This window comes from Trichoplusia ni, chromosome 4, assembly GCF_003590095.1.
Source record: "Trichoplusia ni isolate ovarian cell line Hi5 chromosome 4, tn1, whole genome shotgun sequence".
NCBI lineage: Eukaryota > Metazoa > Arthropoda > Insecta > Lepidoptera > Noctuidae > Trichoplusia > Trichoplusia ni.
Genome location: NC_039481.1, coordinates 4,828,550 through 4,846,375, shown reverse-complemented (window position 1 = coordinate 4,846,375; position 17,826 = coordinate 4,828,550). Strand labels below are relative to the sequence as shown.

General features: G+C 37.9%; 1 protein-coding gene across 1 annotated transcript in view; it reads right to left on the bottom strand.

Annotated features, from left to right (window-relative positions):
* Nucleotides 1-1,492: 1,492 nt before the first annotated feature.
* LOC113492651 overlaps nt 1,493-17,826 on the bottom strand; it is a 45,636-nt gene continuing 29,302 nt past the window's right edge. The window contains exons 2-3 of the mRNA XM_026870235.1: nt 8,273-8,633; nt 1,493-6,938 (exon numbers count right to left, since the gene is read on the bottom strand). Of these exons, the coding sequence (XP_026726036.1) occupies nt 6,613-6,938; nt 8,273-8,633 (687 nt within the window). The 3' untranslated portion in view covers nt 1,493-6,612. The remainder of the gene's footprint in view (nt 6,939-8,272; nt 8,634-17,826) is intronic.

Here is a 17,826-nt window from a genome sequence, read left to right as displayed (position 1 = left end):
TACGACCCATATACTTACCTCAAAAACAAAATGAAAGCAATGCAAGGTTAAAATGATACTCGCGTTTGTATTTTTAATCGGTTTATTTAACGTTTTTTCTGTTTTTCCAATAATTCTTCTTAATTTATTAATTACAGTTTTAAATATGACAATATTTTTCGTTTTTATTCCATTTTCATAAACGCATTTTTTTAATAAACATCTTCACAATTCATCATAACACGGTCGTGCGACCTACTGTCTCAATCGTTCTAACTCTTAGGAAAATGCAAATAATATTAAATTTCAAAATCTGTCTACGATTATTCGAACGTGATTAATCTTACTTCAAGTGTCGAACGATGTCTACATGCGACGGCGGCGCGGCCCACGACGGACTACGCGGGCGCTACAGCTCGCCTACGTCGTAGGCGTGCGTAGCGGCCGGGAGTGGCGGGCGCCGCCACCCGCGAGCCCTCGTCGCACACTAACAGTTTATAATCATTTAGAAGGCATAACATAAGACTTATTACACGATCACTACTCGAGAAACAGCTACAAACACATCCTAGATCATATCAATATATCGAGGCCGCGTGCTGGCAGTGTGGTGGCGCCGCGACCGCCCGCGCCCGCTGCTTACCTGCGTAATCATTATGAGTTAAGATTTTATACTACACTACCTCTCTCACTATGAATTAGGCATTTTAATGATATTATTTATAGAGATTAAAATTATGTTAAGCAGTCCTGATGACAGATCGACAATTATTTAATGTACTTTTCTTCAACAGTGCAATCCTAACTACGTATTTATCAAAACGATGTTTAACGTAAATCATTTAACTCCTGTATAATGTGCCTTGAAGTCCTCATAATCATACATATATTTATATGATCTAGAACTCATTAGGAATAAATGAGACCGTTGCGATTCTGTACAGAACACTATTTGAAATGAACACGAACACGCAATACAAAATGTGTAGGAGTGACGTAACCAGTAACTAAACAGTACAGTCAGAATTCAGATAGAACGGCTACAACTCTCATCTAGAGCCAACGTAACGCTATCAAATTAACACAAACATTTATTTAAATGGAAATAACACTAATTACATACATTATATTTATACTAATTTATGAACAGACTCTGAATGACACAAATAAGTAGATAGATCGCAGGCATTTTGCCCTAGTAACGTCCAAAAGTACAAGATTCGTCTATAGGTCTAGTATTACGTAGGTTTTTAGGTTAGTGATGGCGCTTCAAAAAATATAGTGCTAGTACACGCGCAGGCGAAACAAAACCACTACACTCTTTCTTTAAAAGAATTCATATTTTTTCTCTCACAGTTTAATGAACGGTCTCATTCAGGTGCAAACTTTTTGATTTGAACAGAACAGTAAGTCCTGAACTAGTCTTGTCAAACGTGGTCTGAATGCTTTAAACTGTTATATTTACCTACACTATCATGTGTGCATAGCAGTTTCTTTTTATATTTCATTCTATTAGCCGAATTGGTATTTGGAAATAAATGTCAGTTAATTAAAATTATTTCTCCAATATAACTTGTCTACACGTGTACATTAAAGATTGTGGTTATACAATTTGTTTTATTCATAATTTATTGGTTGAGAAATTCCAAAATGACATTGATTTATCTACATATTTGTATAGTAAAAATTATACATACAAAACAATAAAGAAAAAACTAATTATTATACAACGAGTTAAATTTAAACGTGTACTCTAAGAGAAACTTTCGGGGTTGAATTATGAATCGCTTACTTATGAAACTTTCAGTTTAAAATAACGTACAAATCGTTAAATCTATTTATATGTAATATGTATTGATAACTCTATAACTTCATAAGACTTGATACATTCCCAAATGTGTCTTAATTTACTTACTCCTTCCTAGTTAAATTGAAGGCCATATAGTGTTACTTGGTAAGCGTAAGGTTACCGCGTCACAGAACAAAGGGGCTGCCACCACGTCTTAAAGAAATATTACGATTGTAAAAGCGTGACAGCACAATACAAAGAGTAGAGCGCCATCTCTCTTCCACACCCGACTTAATATTACTTTAAGACATAGTGGTAGGCCTCAAGGGATGCAGTAATGTGACAATCGAACGTACTGCCCTATCCCAACATTACCCGTATTCATATTTGTAACAGTGTTTGGTGCTTACGTTACGATACAGATATTCCGAAATCCGCATTCGTTGAATTATTTTACTGCACTAATACATGGTAAATGAAATCGACAATATGCATTACAAAATCTCAAACATGAATCATATTCGTTGTTTCTTAAGATTCGGTTGTGGTATTAATCTTTGCAGATCATTCATGCGTTACGGTATTGTGCTTTTTCCATATACTTATAAAATCCTCTTTTGTGTTCGGTTATTAATGAAAGAAGCTGTCTTGCCTGAGGTGTATTTATTAGTTTCATTTTAATACCACAGCCGAGCCACGCCTTACATTTTATACCCCTAAGCATAGTGACATCTACTGGCAGTTTTCAAACGAAATAGTAACACGTCGTACAAAATATACAAACTCCACCATTACGGAAACATTTCATCGAATAATAAAAGAATACTCTTGTCTGTAATATACTCTCTGACGTAACATCGTTTTATACGGCCAAGTATACAGCGCAATGGATTTATAATAACGAACCATAAATTGTTTGTTTATTACTTACTAACTGTCAATAATTGTTTTGTGTGTAAAGGCTACGATTTGGTGTTTTGCTTACATATTACACTATATATGTACTTTTGAGAATAATAATGTACGTAAATACACATTTAAAACGCTTAATCATCGATGGACGACCCCGAAAGCCTATATTTCTGTTTGTTTTGTGCGTGTGTGTGACAGTCAACTGAGTTGTCGCGCAACCTAAGGTGTGGGACTTAAAGTATAGAACAGTACAACTAGTTAATTCCTGATTACGAATAATTTACATTGAAATGGACTCGAGGGGGATCGCCGCGGCCTGGACCGGCGGCCCGGCGGGCGAGCTCAGGGGCTAGTGCGTGTACAACTAAACGGTAGCGAGAGAACCACGATATGACAGACAAACAAACAACACCTCAGTAGCGACGGAGCATGGAACTTCCTACTTTCATATTTCCTAATCGATTACTTTCCAGTTACATTTTACAGCTAAATACATACGTTTTCGTACACTGCTTTACATCAGCTTTCTTTGTCATATTATTTGTGCGTTAAACATTTACACTTTATTTATGTACATCAAAACATACGTATATTATTTAAAAACATAATGTATACACTATCACCAAACGTTTAACGGAACATCAAAATACACCCGTTACACTAAACCTAGGGAGAAGGGCACGTATTGTTAGTGTACGCGAGTGTGTGTATGCATGTATGTGTGTGTGTGCGTGATCGATGATGCGCGTGCGCCGCTTTCCGCACCGACCACGACCGCTCGTCTCACACCACGGTTATCATTCTGTAATTTTCTAGAAATTATTGCTGACTTAGCATCCCTACCATTTTCCGAGATCAGGCTGTGACTGATTATTTTTTTGTGACTTGTTTAACTGGATTCGTTAACGTACATACGAAACGTGTGCCTCAATAATTACAAAAGCTCAGCTACGTACCTCGCAGGGGTGGAGTGAACGTCGTTATTGAACAGTTGACAAATGAACGCAAGAGTACTTAACATCCGAACCGAACTCCTCTCCATTGGTCTTTTACTATCTACTCTAACAAGTGAACGAGTGAAGATATCGATAGTGTGGAGTGGCGACACTCGCAAGAAGACATGCACGGTCAATGTGTAAGTTTTAACGAGTGCTCGAAATTGATCCAATTAATTATGTTCTAGTAATTCATTTTCTATTACTAAATTTTAGACATTTTGATAATTATTTATATATAGATACACGTAGATACCGTGAAAGAGCACCTACGCAGTAGGGCGACGATCAACTCGCAAAACCTTGCTGTTTATTTATAAAAGTTATGTGCATTAAGACCTGATTCTCAGAAATGAATTTACCAGAAACTTGACCTATTAAGATATTCTAATTAGACCCTTAGATTAAATATGAAATTAAATATATAGTATATTAGTGAAATTTTGTCAAAAAACGTTAAGTTTCGACATGAGTTTCAATTTTATTGTAACATTACCAGTAGTCAATTAATTGCAAACGATCGACCACAAACTTTTTATTGTTTACATCTCTCGAACTCTATACTCTATATCGACTATAAACTCTCTTGAAGAGACTATCACTATGATTTTCAACATTTTACTTTCAACTGCGGTAACCAAAGTTATGACGACGTGCAATGGATCTACACTAACTATTCCGGTCACTGCGTGAATACGATGACAGACTTGAAAATTTATGTTTATCGCGAAATAAAAAGTTATGCATTCAGTTGTTCAGCGATTTGCGACAGTACGAAAGTGACTTAATGTCTTGCGAATTAATTGTCATCGGATGTATAAGAGGTTATGCGTGGACAAAGTGTAGGCACTGGGAAGCACGAGCAAACTACACCGACTGAAACAATAACGACACTCTGATCTATCGTCACGGCTCTGCTCACTGTCCATAGGTACATTACATAGATATCTAGCCTACGCAGGGAATATTTACTGAAGGGGTACAGATCAGAGAACAGTAGTAAGGCTTGCTGACGTAGGAAACACGAGTGATATGATAGAGGAGGCAACAGTAGTAGCGTGGCCACGGAGAGTACCGTTCGCGTGAGAGCTGCCCGCGTACATCACACAGACAGACAAACAGATCAGGTTATACTGGAAGTTGACACAAACCAAGTCTTAAGAAGCGTTAATAGACCTTTAGCACCTTCGGTGACGACGATTAAGTATGGGAGTGGAAACAACAAACCGTTTTTGACATATGTACACACGATAAAAACGTAAAAAATAACTTACTTAATATTTATTATCATTTATTTGAATACAACAACTACATGCCTTCCGAGGGCAATATTCTCAACAAATGTCCATTCAATAAAGTCTTAATAACCATTCCATTATGTTATTCATCACATAATGTTTAACGATACTTCTAATATTCTTCAAAAATCAAACAAAACCAACAAATACCGTTACCATTCAGGTTGAAACAACAATACCGCTGAAGGTTGTTTACCATTATCAATACTCCACACGATATACATATACAATAATATATATTAAAAATCAATTCATATAAAAATCATTTTTAACCATATTTAATTCTGTATGACCATTTGTTAGGTCATAAGACGGAATATATTACATATAACTCTCATTATATGCATTATTCATACTTTACTTCTTACAAAACAACAACTACTTTATTAACCCTATATTATTTCATTTATACATAATCATGTAATCACTATTAATTAGGCGTTGCCGAGCGCGCAGCGAGCGCCGCGGCGGCAGAGAGGCGCCGAGCGCGCGGCTCGGGGCGGCCACTGAGGCACTTCAGTGCAGGGCACGAGCCAGAAGCATGATCAACTGTCAATAAAATTATCTATGCGATCCATACACCTAGTTAATAAATGTTTTCGTAACGTTCGTATATATATGTGATACTGATCCAGTGTCAACTAAGGGTCTTGCTTCTAATTCTTGCTCTTTTAGCTTGCGGGACAGCAGCTAATCGTGTTTATGAATTGTTGACGCGCCCCGGCCGCTGGCTGGCACCGCCGCGCCCGCTGCGCTGGTGCAACATTACAAAAATAACTCTCTAAGAAACGATTCATCAGTACGAGTATGCCTACCTATTGTCACATGTTCAGAAGAGCGACGACCTCACGTCTAAAGCATGTTTCCGTGTTTTACGCGTTTACTTTGTGCGACATAGTGCGACAGCGGGCCCAGACGTGACGCCTACTCTTCATCCCACGGCGAAAAGGATGGTGAGAATCCAAACCTGACAAAGCCTGTGATTGTGGCGCGTATATAAATATGTTATTGCATCAATTGTCCGGTCTACATAATAATGTAGTATAAAAGTATCATCACACGATTCCTAACACAAAGTACGCTTCGCACGTCAGTACGAATGTATGTACAATGATTGAAAATTCATCAACGAGCTTTATGGAATTTAGATTCTTAACAACTTTGTGTAAAATATTGCTTTTATTCATGAAGGTACACAAACCAGATCAGCAAATATAGAACTCAAATCGTGTGCCTTATGAACAATGTAACTGTAAAACACTATGTAAAATATACGCAACATCTTCGCTTAACGCAAAACATGTATCTTTGTTTACAAATCGTGCCAAAAATATTAACATATTGGCCGGAACATCGGCAAACAGCGCTTACGAGGTAAATGCATAAAGTAATTATTTTGTGTACATTTTGGTGTTTCCATGTTTCGGGTGTAACCAACGAGCGGACACAAATATTAACTTACAGTGTATGGGGCGGTCGCGGCGGCGGGCGGCGGCGCTCGCTCCGCCGCCGCGACTCGCGTCCCCCGTCGAACTCGTAACCGCACGCTATTCATTATTATAAGTTCGGCACTAACAGAGGTTCCGATCGCTGGCCGGCGATCGCGGGACGCGCGGATGCGACGCACGTTAACGTAAAACTATAACCTCGAATCGCGCACTTTCACTAAACGCGTGGCCGCGGTCCAGTGAGTCCGTGCGTGCGCGGCGAGCCCGAGCAGCAGCAGCGCGAGCAGCGCCGGGGGCGGCGGCGGGCGCGGCGCAGCGCCCGCCGCCGCGTACGGCACCGAGCACGTCATGACGCGCTCCTCCACGGGCCCGCAGCGCTCCGCCTCCGGCCGCGCCGCCTCGCTCAGCCGCGCCTCGCAGCGGTAGCACAGCCGCCCCTCGCAATACCAGTAGCAGCACTCGTCCCACCCGTAGTTGGACTTGTTCGCCTGAGCACCCGTTTCCGGGATACGTGGGTCTGAAATCAAATATACTAGTGTATTAAACGACCCTCATATAGATTACAAAACAATGTCTTGATATCGACATTTGTTGCGGTTTAAGAATTCTTTTAAAAAACTAAGTAAGGAAATCATGTTCTAAATAGTCGCATGAATTTCCCATTGCTGGAGTTAAACACAAGGCTGAGGTTAAACCGAAAAGTGCAAAACAATTGGCGAAAGACAAAGGGATCTTTAAAGAAAAATAAAACAGCGTGCAGCTCGCCAGAGGTGCTATTTGTATTGTGCTCCCGCGTTTTGAACCGCAGCCAAGCTATAGCGGAAGGCTAAAAGCGCCTAATCTAAAGCCCCGTCTCGCTTTCCCTGTATTTGAGTGTAGAATGCACACGAATTTCATACAAATACAAAGACACTAATAAACCAGTCAGTTTTTGTCACTATCTGTGCTCTGCCTGGCTGAAAAGATTATACTCTTACGTAATATTAAACGGCAAAGGGATTATGAAAAACAACGAATGGATTAGTGTGTAAGTAATAAAGTAGAAAATATTTTGTTACTTGACCTGACAGAAAAGTATCACTGGCTGCTGACAGTATCGTTATAATTAAGAGTATACTCACTACCTAAGTTTCTTACCAGTTCTGCAGGATGAATGTAGTCGGAGTTAATTCCCATCCCAGATTTTGCCGTATTGCCTTAAATAGTACAATGCAGTGTCGCTATCTCGGCGTGTCAGGAGTACAAGTTACACAGTGCGATGCTAATTTCACGACAAAGCTTTGACACAATGGAGCTTTGAATTTCTGTTCATTTAAGTCAGTGGAAAAAATAACAAATAATACTGAGTTGCATTAACTTTTCCGAATTCATACATAGCGTCAAAAGTCTAATTCTTTTTAATCACAGAAACCAAGAATAGGTCACATCAAAACATTAGCGAATTAAGGAATCGTGTAAATATATTTAGCGGAATTTAAAAACCTAAAGACGAGGCACAAGGTTCACGTACCCGATTTGCGCAGAGCAAATTACATTGAATGGCCTGCGTATATTCTTTAATCTGGGGTATTTAATCTATAATGGTACAAGGCTAATCCTAGCGTAGGTCAATGTATACTTTCGACTAAAATCAATATCCGAATTCGACAGGTACGTTCAAAATGCCTAGAACTTCGATCGGAAACGAATCACGTAGCAAGTTTCACTACACAACATTTCGTTAACAACCATAGCACATGTAGACTTACAATCAGATTTGTGGATCGCACAAAATAGTTTCGTTATCAAACCCTCTACAGGATGGAAACTATATCCCTTTACTGAAAAAGAACTGAGCTGAAAATAACTCACCGAGACATAGGAACGTTGGCTCGCCGGCGTACTGTGTGGGGTATGCTGGTGCGCGATCCGCCGGCAGGAAGTAGGGGCAGTGTTGCTCGACGAGCTGGCAGACGGAGAGGCAAGGCTTGAGGCGGACGATGGGCCGGCCGGGGCCGGCGGCGGCGGCGCGCACCCAGCGGCCCACGACGCCGCCCGCGCCGCCGCGCCGCCTGTCCAGGTGCCCCACGCGCTCCAGGTGCCGCGCGTGCCAGCGCGCCGCGTGCTCGGCAGGCGCGCGCCGCGCTCGCCCTCCCTCCTCGCTGCCTTCCTCTGCTCCTTCTTCCACCCAAAGTGGCACCATTGTACTGCACGCCCAACGACGATAGGTTTCCTGGAACATAACACTCGATTCGTTAATTTAAAAGCACAGTTTTTGTGACACAAAAATAAAAATGTTTAGTGAATATCTTAAGTTTCTTAGATACGTATAGAATGTGGGTAGTATCGTTGAGGGTAAGATTTTGCTGAAGCGATTACAAACGGAGGACGGAACGGTAATCGATGACCCAATAGATGGAGCGATATGGGATGCTCCGGGTCTATCTCGATAGAGGGTTTGTTGTATGCGGTCGCCTATCTCGAATATCTATGGCAATGTCACATACACGCTAAAAATCGTGTTTAAGGCTTTAAATTGAACATAGTTTTATTATTTTCTTTAAATGTATAGAAAAGTATAAAAAGAAAGATTCACATGTTTAATTTTGAATAGTTTCTCTAAATCCTTGAGTAGAAACCTACGTATTTTTTCAGACATTTTGTTATTTAATCGCATCACAATAAAAAAATTAGTTAATAAAAATGTTTTTCATAGGCTGCAATCATTATGATTTTCTCCAAAATCTTAATTAATGAGTGATCTCCGTCTTACTCCAGCTTACAAACGGTGTGGTTCGGCTGTTATAGAGACTTGCGACGGAGCTGAGCTCGGTGACAGCTGGCGACGGGCGCGCGACCCTTTTCACATTTATCGTGACTCAGCATTTTTCATTCTCGCGAGAAATCACGCTTGCTAAGCTGGTGATTAATTAGTTATCAGGCCCTAAGCGGTGCGCTGCGCCGCATGTATAAAAGGTATGCTTTAGTGTTATTGCGCAAGCCCCCCGATAGCGCAGGGAACAAATAGTCATCGTAAATCAACCGAGCTTTCAGACGTATATGTGTAGCCTTGTATCTAGCACAACACTAATTATGATAGATAGACTGTCTTCCATTCAACACAAGTTGCTATCGAACAATAACTTTATCATTATATAAAACTGGTTTAGGTATGTTTTATTTGGTCTTTTTAGAACAATGCGACCTTAAGTTATATGCATACAGTCATTGCAATATGATAAGAACTATAAAGAGTCGCTACTAATTTATTGAATATAAATTAGTCAACAAAATGAAATTGCATCGAAGCTTCCATCGCTTAGTAACACAAACCAGCCACTAAACCACGTCTAGAACTTAATTAACTCGACCTAATTGACGCAGCTAATATGCCAAACATTAATGTGCTAATGACGTCAAATATTATGTAATACAAATATTGTAGAGACGTTATCGCTCGGACGTAAAGGTGTAACACCCTCGTTGTGTGTAATTGATGTTGCACGTTAGTCGGGGATGTGCTAATTAACACTCCCCGATCGCTTAATATCCAATACAATGCCCTTTTACGACCATTTGTTTGTCTAATAGCTCGTTGACATTGCATTTAACCTTTAATATGAACGTTTAACAAACCTTTCAAATTTTACTTGAGTACATTTTTGATGAGACGATAGCAAATGTTAAACCTCTTTCAGGTTTTTTTTATATCTTTGTTGCTGTAAACAGCAGTAACTGCAATTTGTATGTATATTGTTGTACCTAAGGGTTCGAGAATAGCCAACTGTATGGGATTGTGGTCGGTGTAGTCAGCTTCCTATAGATTGCGGAGATAAGATAATACCGCTCAGGACATATGCCAGGTGAATCTACAGTAGGTATATATGTTTGTTTGTTTACTAAAACCGTATAGTAACACTACAGAATAAATAACAATAAAGACAGTAACGTTATGTATTCCGATTTACTTATTTAACTACAAATAAGTTCGAATAACTCTTCGATATTTTCCGAAAGAAGTCTCGCTATAAAAAGGTTACACTAACTCATAGCAACAACAATAGCTGGCCACTTTTCGGCGGTATCCCGCAAGGTACGTCATAATAATATTTTCTAATCACGTAATGCTGGATGTAGAGGCGCGCGGTGTGCCCGGGTGTCTAACAAATCAGAACAAATGAACATCATGTCAAGCAACGTCGTCTCAGCGGGCGCCGGGCTCGATCCACCGCGGCCGGGGAGACGAGCGAAGGGGCGTGCAGGAGCGAGGGGTAGGGGGCAGACTTCAACCCTATATCCAATCAATCATAGAGTGGGCGCGATGTGTCGCTCGATAACCGCATCTATGTGTGCTGCTTATACCATTACCTTCAAAGAAGCTAAGACAAAACGTATCGCTCCCAATGTCATGTATGCTGAATGCTGATTATTCCAGGTACACATGAATTATGATTCCATTAAAAGTTATTCTTGTTTCCAGTTATTTGGAGTAACATAAAAGATTTTACGATGGATAAGATATACCAGTCATAATTTACGCAATATTGATACCATTTTATTTTCATGATGCCGTATGTTACTTATTACAGCAGTTTTATTCAAATTCGCATAAATAACGTTGATGGTTTAATAAAATATATCTATAACCTTTGCTCTGATGACACTGTATAAATTACATATGGGCTACCATTCCATATTAAGTCATAAATGAGTCCACATAATTCGTTACTTTTAATGTCATTTTAAACCATCAAATCAAATCCAGGAAATAAAAAATATTCTTAAGTGGTCAAAGAGATATTTCAGAACATCGTAACTTGTGACTCTCCATGTATGTATGCAGACAATAGCATTCAACAAAAAATAACAGAACACATATAGGTACTGGTCAAAAGATACTTTTAATACAAAAGTTTCATATAACCAGTGAGAAATTGTCGTTAGTAAAAATAAAACCGCGGTTTATATTTCACTGTGGAAAAGTCATTGCAATTGTACTCATAAAAAAGAATATGATACGAACATTTTTAAGCTTCCACAATTACACTGACAATATGGGCAATTCTTGTTATCTATGCGTTTACAAACTGTAAAGTTTGGGCTCGCAACGAATTTGGTTAGCTGTACATTGATGTCCGAAGCTGTGTATGAATAAATCACGTGGGTGGGAATTAAACTCATGACTGGGATCATAAGCTTATACTACATCTACCTATAAGCATTAATGTTAATACACTTACTATGCACCTACTGTAGCCGACTATATGCATTGTTAAAACCAGAGTAACTGAACCTTAACTTAACTTAAGTTTTACAACCGTCAGCGTTAATAGCAAACGCTCGAATGCTGGAGATGACAGTTTAAAATCACGTGTCTAATCGAAACTACGAGTAAAAGTCTTTGCTGCACATTCAAGCGATTTTTAAAGACCCTCACTATATTTCACTTGTGTAGAAATACATATGTCAAATTTATCTTCCTCAAGAAAATGTGCGTAAGGCACTAATTATAGAACTTTAAAACCAATATATATTTGCTCCCTTGAAAAGAATAGCTAGCCGTATTAAAAAAGGCACCAAAATATAACAGCATCAGTTTCAGATTTATAACAAAACTGATTTTAAAACTGAAATGATAATAAGGCAAATGGCTCCATGATACATGTCTGCAATCTGAAATCAATAACGTCAATAGGAAACACTCAAATATATGGAAAATTCGCTTCGACTAATCACAATACTTAGACCTGTGATCTCCATACATTAGTTTATTTTCTATCAACGTTAACGTTTATCGCAGTAATCCTACTACCATTATAAAGGCGAAAGTTTGTAAGTATGGATGTATGGATGTTTGTTACTTTTTCACGTAAAAACTACTGAATGGATTTGAATGAACTTTACCACAATATAGCTTATACATCAGAATAACACATAGGCTACAATTTTTGAGGTTTCTAATGTGAGGTCGTAAAAAAACACATTTTTTGCGCTTACATTGCAAACGCTGACTGAATCCTACAAGATAGATAGAAGGCAGGTATAAATTATAACTAATATCTTCTAACCACGCGGACGAAGTCGCGGGCAACAGCTAGGTGTACATAACTAAAGAAGTATTCTTAAAGTTCCAAGTATATTATTTTGTCTTCAAAGCGATATTCTAAAAGTTATTTTTATTTAGCTTGTATAAGTAGCTACTTATACAAGCTAAATAAAAATAACTCTTTATATTTAACTAGCAGTTGAATGCGACTTCGTCCGCGCGGTTAGAAGATAGATATCAAAAAGATCTACAAACCCGTAGTACATCATTATGTTCTATGTCAATAGTTTTAGCAGCGTACGCAGAAATAGGTTTATCATTTGACACCTTGGGTTACAATATTGCAATTTTCTCACGGAACCCTAGTATTTTTGGAAATAAATATAGCCTATGATCAGCGGGGATAATGTAGCTTCTCAACAGTGAAAGAATTTTTCAACTCGGTCCCGTAGTCTTGAAGCTTATTCGTGTCAAACAAAGAAATCTTTCCTCTTTATAATATAAGAATAAGTATAGATTAATTAATTTCTGTTAACATTACACTACCATGGCATGTTACTGCTTCATTATATACTAATTTACAGTTGAACAACGGTTACCGAGTGTGGTTATCGGCCCACTGACCTCGTAAGCGGGATTAATAGTCGCAAGTATATTGTAGCGCCCAATATGGCGGATGACTCACTCGCTATGATACATACATTACACTAATAGACCTCTTGGGCCTAACAAGGATGTTCTCGAGAAAGTGTTAATTGTAATAGAGAGCTTGTTGATGGTTTGTGTGATGTGTAACACTGCTGCGTCATTGATTTTAGCTAAGATTTATTGGGCTGAATGTAAGTAGTATTGTTGTTCGAATGCACGTATTTGTATTTTTTGAATATGCTCTTTACTGATGAGCATGCGTTGACGTTGATTCTCTTTGTGTGTGTGTGTGTTTTTTTTTCTCTAGCCTAATGTGTCCCACCACTGGGCAAAGGCCTGCCCCAAATCCTTCCACGGCTCTCTATTCTGGGCCGCATGGAACCAGCATGCGCGGTTAGCGTTTTTTGTGTGATAAATGTTAATGTTTGTGAAAGTATGAAGTGAAGTTCATTCATCTTTCCAGTAAGCCCATAAAATGCTAACTTTGAAATTACAAAAAAAAACTAATATGAAAGTGTATTTAATTGCCACAAAAATATTTTCGTGATATAACATTTAAAAGTAATAAAAACATATTTGTATGTCTTGACCTTATTAGTGAAGATATTGAGTAGACATCTTTTATAGGGCGGCCAAGTGGCAAAGATGAATCTCTGTACTTTCGCAATATACGTCCATCTGTCACATACGTGTAGGTGTAGGTATATATAGGGTTAGTAATCTGTGTTATATGTATAGTGTTGGACTAGAAACCAGGTCCAAAAAGTGTTCAGACAGGGTACTCGTAAGGTTTAATCCATCAATCTGAAAAGCATCGGGATTGCGTCGCTCCTTTCAAGATTGTTAAAGCCACTTTCTGGCTAAATCATTAGACCAACTTGAAAGTACCACCGAGTTTATATAAGTATGCACAATTTCACTTATATTGGATATCAAGAATTGAGCATAAGTTCGTAAAACTAGCAAGATAACCCCAACATAAAATAAATAACATCTATACTTGGAAAAGAGACAGTCAAATGTATCTGAATATTTCCATGAGCGCCAACTTCTAATAACCAGCCTCAAATATTTTGACGCCAATTAATTTGGAATTCGCTTTTATCTTTTTTTTTGACAAATTGTTTTGCTTTGTATTTTGATACTCGTCCCGCATGAATTCATACGCGGACCCGACATTTGTGCCTGCACGTTTGTTGAATCTTTGACCAATACAACCAATGAAAAATCGCTATAGTTGTTTTACATAAAAGTTTTTTTCTGAAATCAAAAAAAAACCTTCTTTTACATTTTCGATATAAAGCGTAAGAAAGCTTAAGTTTACTCTACAAATTATAAATTAATTTCGCTCTTGAAATTTGTAACCGGTTTTCCGCGAAGCCCCAAGCCCAACATTCGCCAGTAAGTTAAATAAAGGAGTTTAAAAAATATATATATCAGCAAAATAACTTGGAAACACGTGCTGCTCCTTAACCAGTCGTCTCGAAACACGTTTCCTTGCACGTTGTCGAGGAAAATCTTGTTGCTTAAAGATTTTCTTGTTTATATAAAGTATTCGCCATTTCAACTAATTTTATTTACTTTTATTATAATTTCGTTATAGGGTTTTAAAAGTTGAATTCTAATTTTGTATAACGCGGACGTAGTCTTAGTCATTAATATTCTCGAAGTTCAATAATCGTCTGGAAACCTTAAATAAAAAAACAGACAACTAGTCATAGTTTTCCCGAAGCAAAAGATCGAATACCAACATTTCGATGATCTCTCGGACGCGCGTATTACGATTTATCGGCAACAATCCCTATCTCCGCTCGCCCGCCGAGATTATCCGAACAAAAGCATCCATTGTTTATCAAACTCATTGTGATTTTTTTTTAATTTAAGAAGAAGCTATCGATGATTGATATCCTAATGAGTTGGTTCATGTTTATTGATACAATCTAGGACTAAGTTACAGGTCTACAATATTATTCCTTGCTCTTACATGAGGAGTAGATAAGTCTTACACTACCTGGACAATTTTTCAGGTACATCAAATAGACAGAGAAGCAAGAGATTTAGCTGTTGCTCAAAAGGAAGAAATTCAAGTTATCTATCGGCAGAATCGTGAAAATAGAGAAACCGAATGACTGTTATAAACATTTGTGTATTTATAACAAAACAATATGTTATAAACAAACATCTGCAACCAATAATATAATGAGCAAAAATAATTCAAAAGAGGTAACCTATCTGGGGAAAGTTTCACGCGGAAAATATTCTTAATATAAAAAGTTGTCTGTATGAAAGCTGCACAATTCCGCAAAAGAAATTATGCAGAACTAACCTCGTTGTTAAGTTATGCAAAAACTTAGAGGTTTTACGCGTTAGCGGGAATAATCAGTGTTGTTAAACTAATAGCTTTGACTTCGCGGTTACTATAAAAATGAATGGAAAGTATCGTAAGTAGTTATGGGCTTACAACGAAAGCTCATTACAAGGTACGAGAAAACAACCGCGCTTTTTCTTGACGGTGATATTTTCTGCAATAAATGAGCTTTTATTTAATAGAATGTTAGCGAGCATTTTGTAATAAACCTTTTCAATTGAATAACGAATACTGTTGTTGTGTAATCGGTTAACATGGATTCATGAGTACGTCTAAATGAGCACCTAATTAAATCAAATATAAGTAAGTGAAGCGTGCACATTTTCGTGTTTCTTTTTAATTGAATGGCGGACTAGTGTGAACGGTTTCAAAGCTGTTTCATCTATACTTATAAGTACTATAGTAGACTTTAGATACACGCATGGCATGTTGAAAATGATATTAAGTATCGGAGAGCGAGTTTCGGATATTTACGATGCCTATGGGGAATCTTTGTTCTGAAACTGGAGCAGTGGGTCCGTATGTCTTGAGTAAATATATTTGCTCGACATTCTGAGATTTAAAGATATACGAACAGTTGGTAACAGCGAGTTATGATTGTAAGTGATAGTCAAATGTTTACGATTTAAGTTTATAGCAAATTATCGTTTGTATTGTGAGTGATAAGGTGTATTTTACGATATAGTTGCGTGACTAATTTACTATTAACGTAATCCTGTTGTGATAGTCAGATAGCCATGAAATATTGATACTTCACTGAATCTTTTAAAGTCCTATGTATACTTTGGAATTAACATAAAAGTAAGATAGACGAAGAAATAAATGAACCAATTACCAAAACCGACTCTAGCGTTAAAATCGGATAGGAAATCAACGTTTTCTTTAAAGCAGCTAACCGAGGGTAGAACATTTCATGTTACATTTAAACAGTCTTGTCGACTCCACATCAGTAATTAATATTATGAAATCCTATTGAGCCAACACGCCGTGACGTAACACACATGTTAACGATTTGACGACAGCATTCAATTGAGGAACATAACCAAAAATAATTATAGGGGGCGTCATTTATAATCTCTCTCGATCTCACCCAATTTGAGCTGTTGCCGCGTACATTTCAAGGGCATTAGAGCGCTACTTGTCTTGTCTTCACACCCTTATGGTGTTAAGCTGTAGACTCTGATGGACGACGTTTTTCTCTAAATTATATTTATTGGAACAAAAACCACTGGTCACATTATTATATTATAATCTATTTTAGCCATAAACCAAAATTAAAAAAAGTTGTTGGTGTATTCAAATTGGACCAAAACATGGGTGTGAAGTTTCCTAAACTCACAAGTTGAAAGTTTGTGAGATTACACGTCTAGTTAGACCGGACTATGTAGGGAAGCCTGTAAATTTTGAATACCGTTTTAAATTTTAACAAATAGTCCGTCGACAGTGTTTATCGGCCCTATTTAAAACAACACTTTGCAATGTCGTTCTTTTGTGTCCACAATTTAGCACTACATGCTATTCGTGAGCGAAGAGAAGGGCAAATATCCTTGTCCTCCTTGGATACAGTCATAAATGTATAAACTAAATCCTGTATAATGTCACAAACTAGCAGTGTTAACGTATATCATAGGTATTTAATGTATTAGTAGGAATTACAGACACGGCTGATGGATGAGGCCGGACAAGTGTCGACTCACGGTTATCAAATCATGCTCCCTCATAATGTGGGCTGCCATTAACGTCGCGAACATCTAGCTGTCATGTCTGTGTAACGTTATGTAAGTGTTTAATAGAGATCTTATCACTTGTTTATATTATATCTTAATCAAATAAATATTAAGATTTGTCTTGACAATTTATTGGCAATGAATTTACTAGCTTTTTGGGAACAAGGTAGTCAATTATTTTTTCTTGTCATAAAACAGATGAAGTATGTTAAATTGTTACAGAAATTCATTTATTAATTGCCCTCAAATTCGGCATGTAGAAACGAGCTTTTCAACGGTATTTTAATTAAAACGAAATCAATTCAAATACAAAAATCTTAGAACACAATCTCAAAATTGAAGGAAGGTTTACATAAAATAGTCGTAAAGCGTTCTAGAATAAAGAGCAAAATTAACAAAATAAACAGACGGCGAACAAACAAGGCTGGTGGCGCGGCGCCGCCCGTAATCCTCTTATCGCGTTACACCGACTTCTGTATCAGACGGTTCCCACCGACTTCGGTTGATCAGACGTTTTGTTTCCGTTACCTGCGCTCCACTAAGATAAACCCGTTTAAAATAAATTCCTGTGTATTTGTATCCGTCCTCTATCGCTTTGTCCCCCACTTTGGTACTTGGTCTGGATTTCATCCAATGT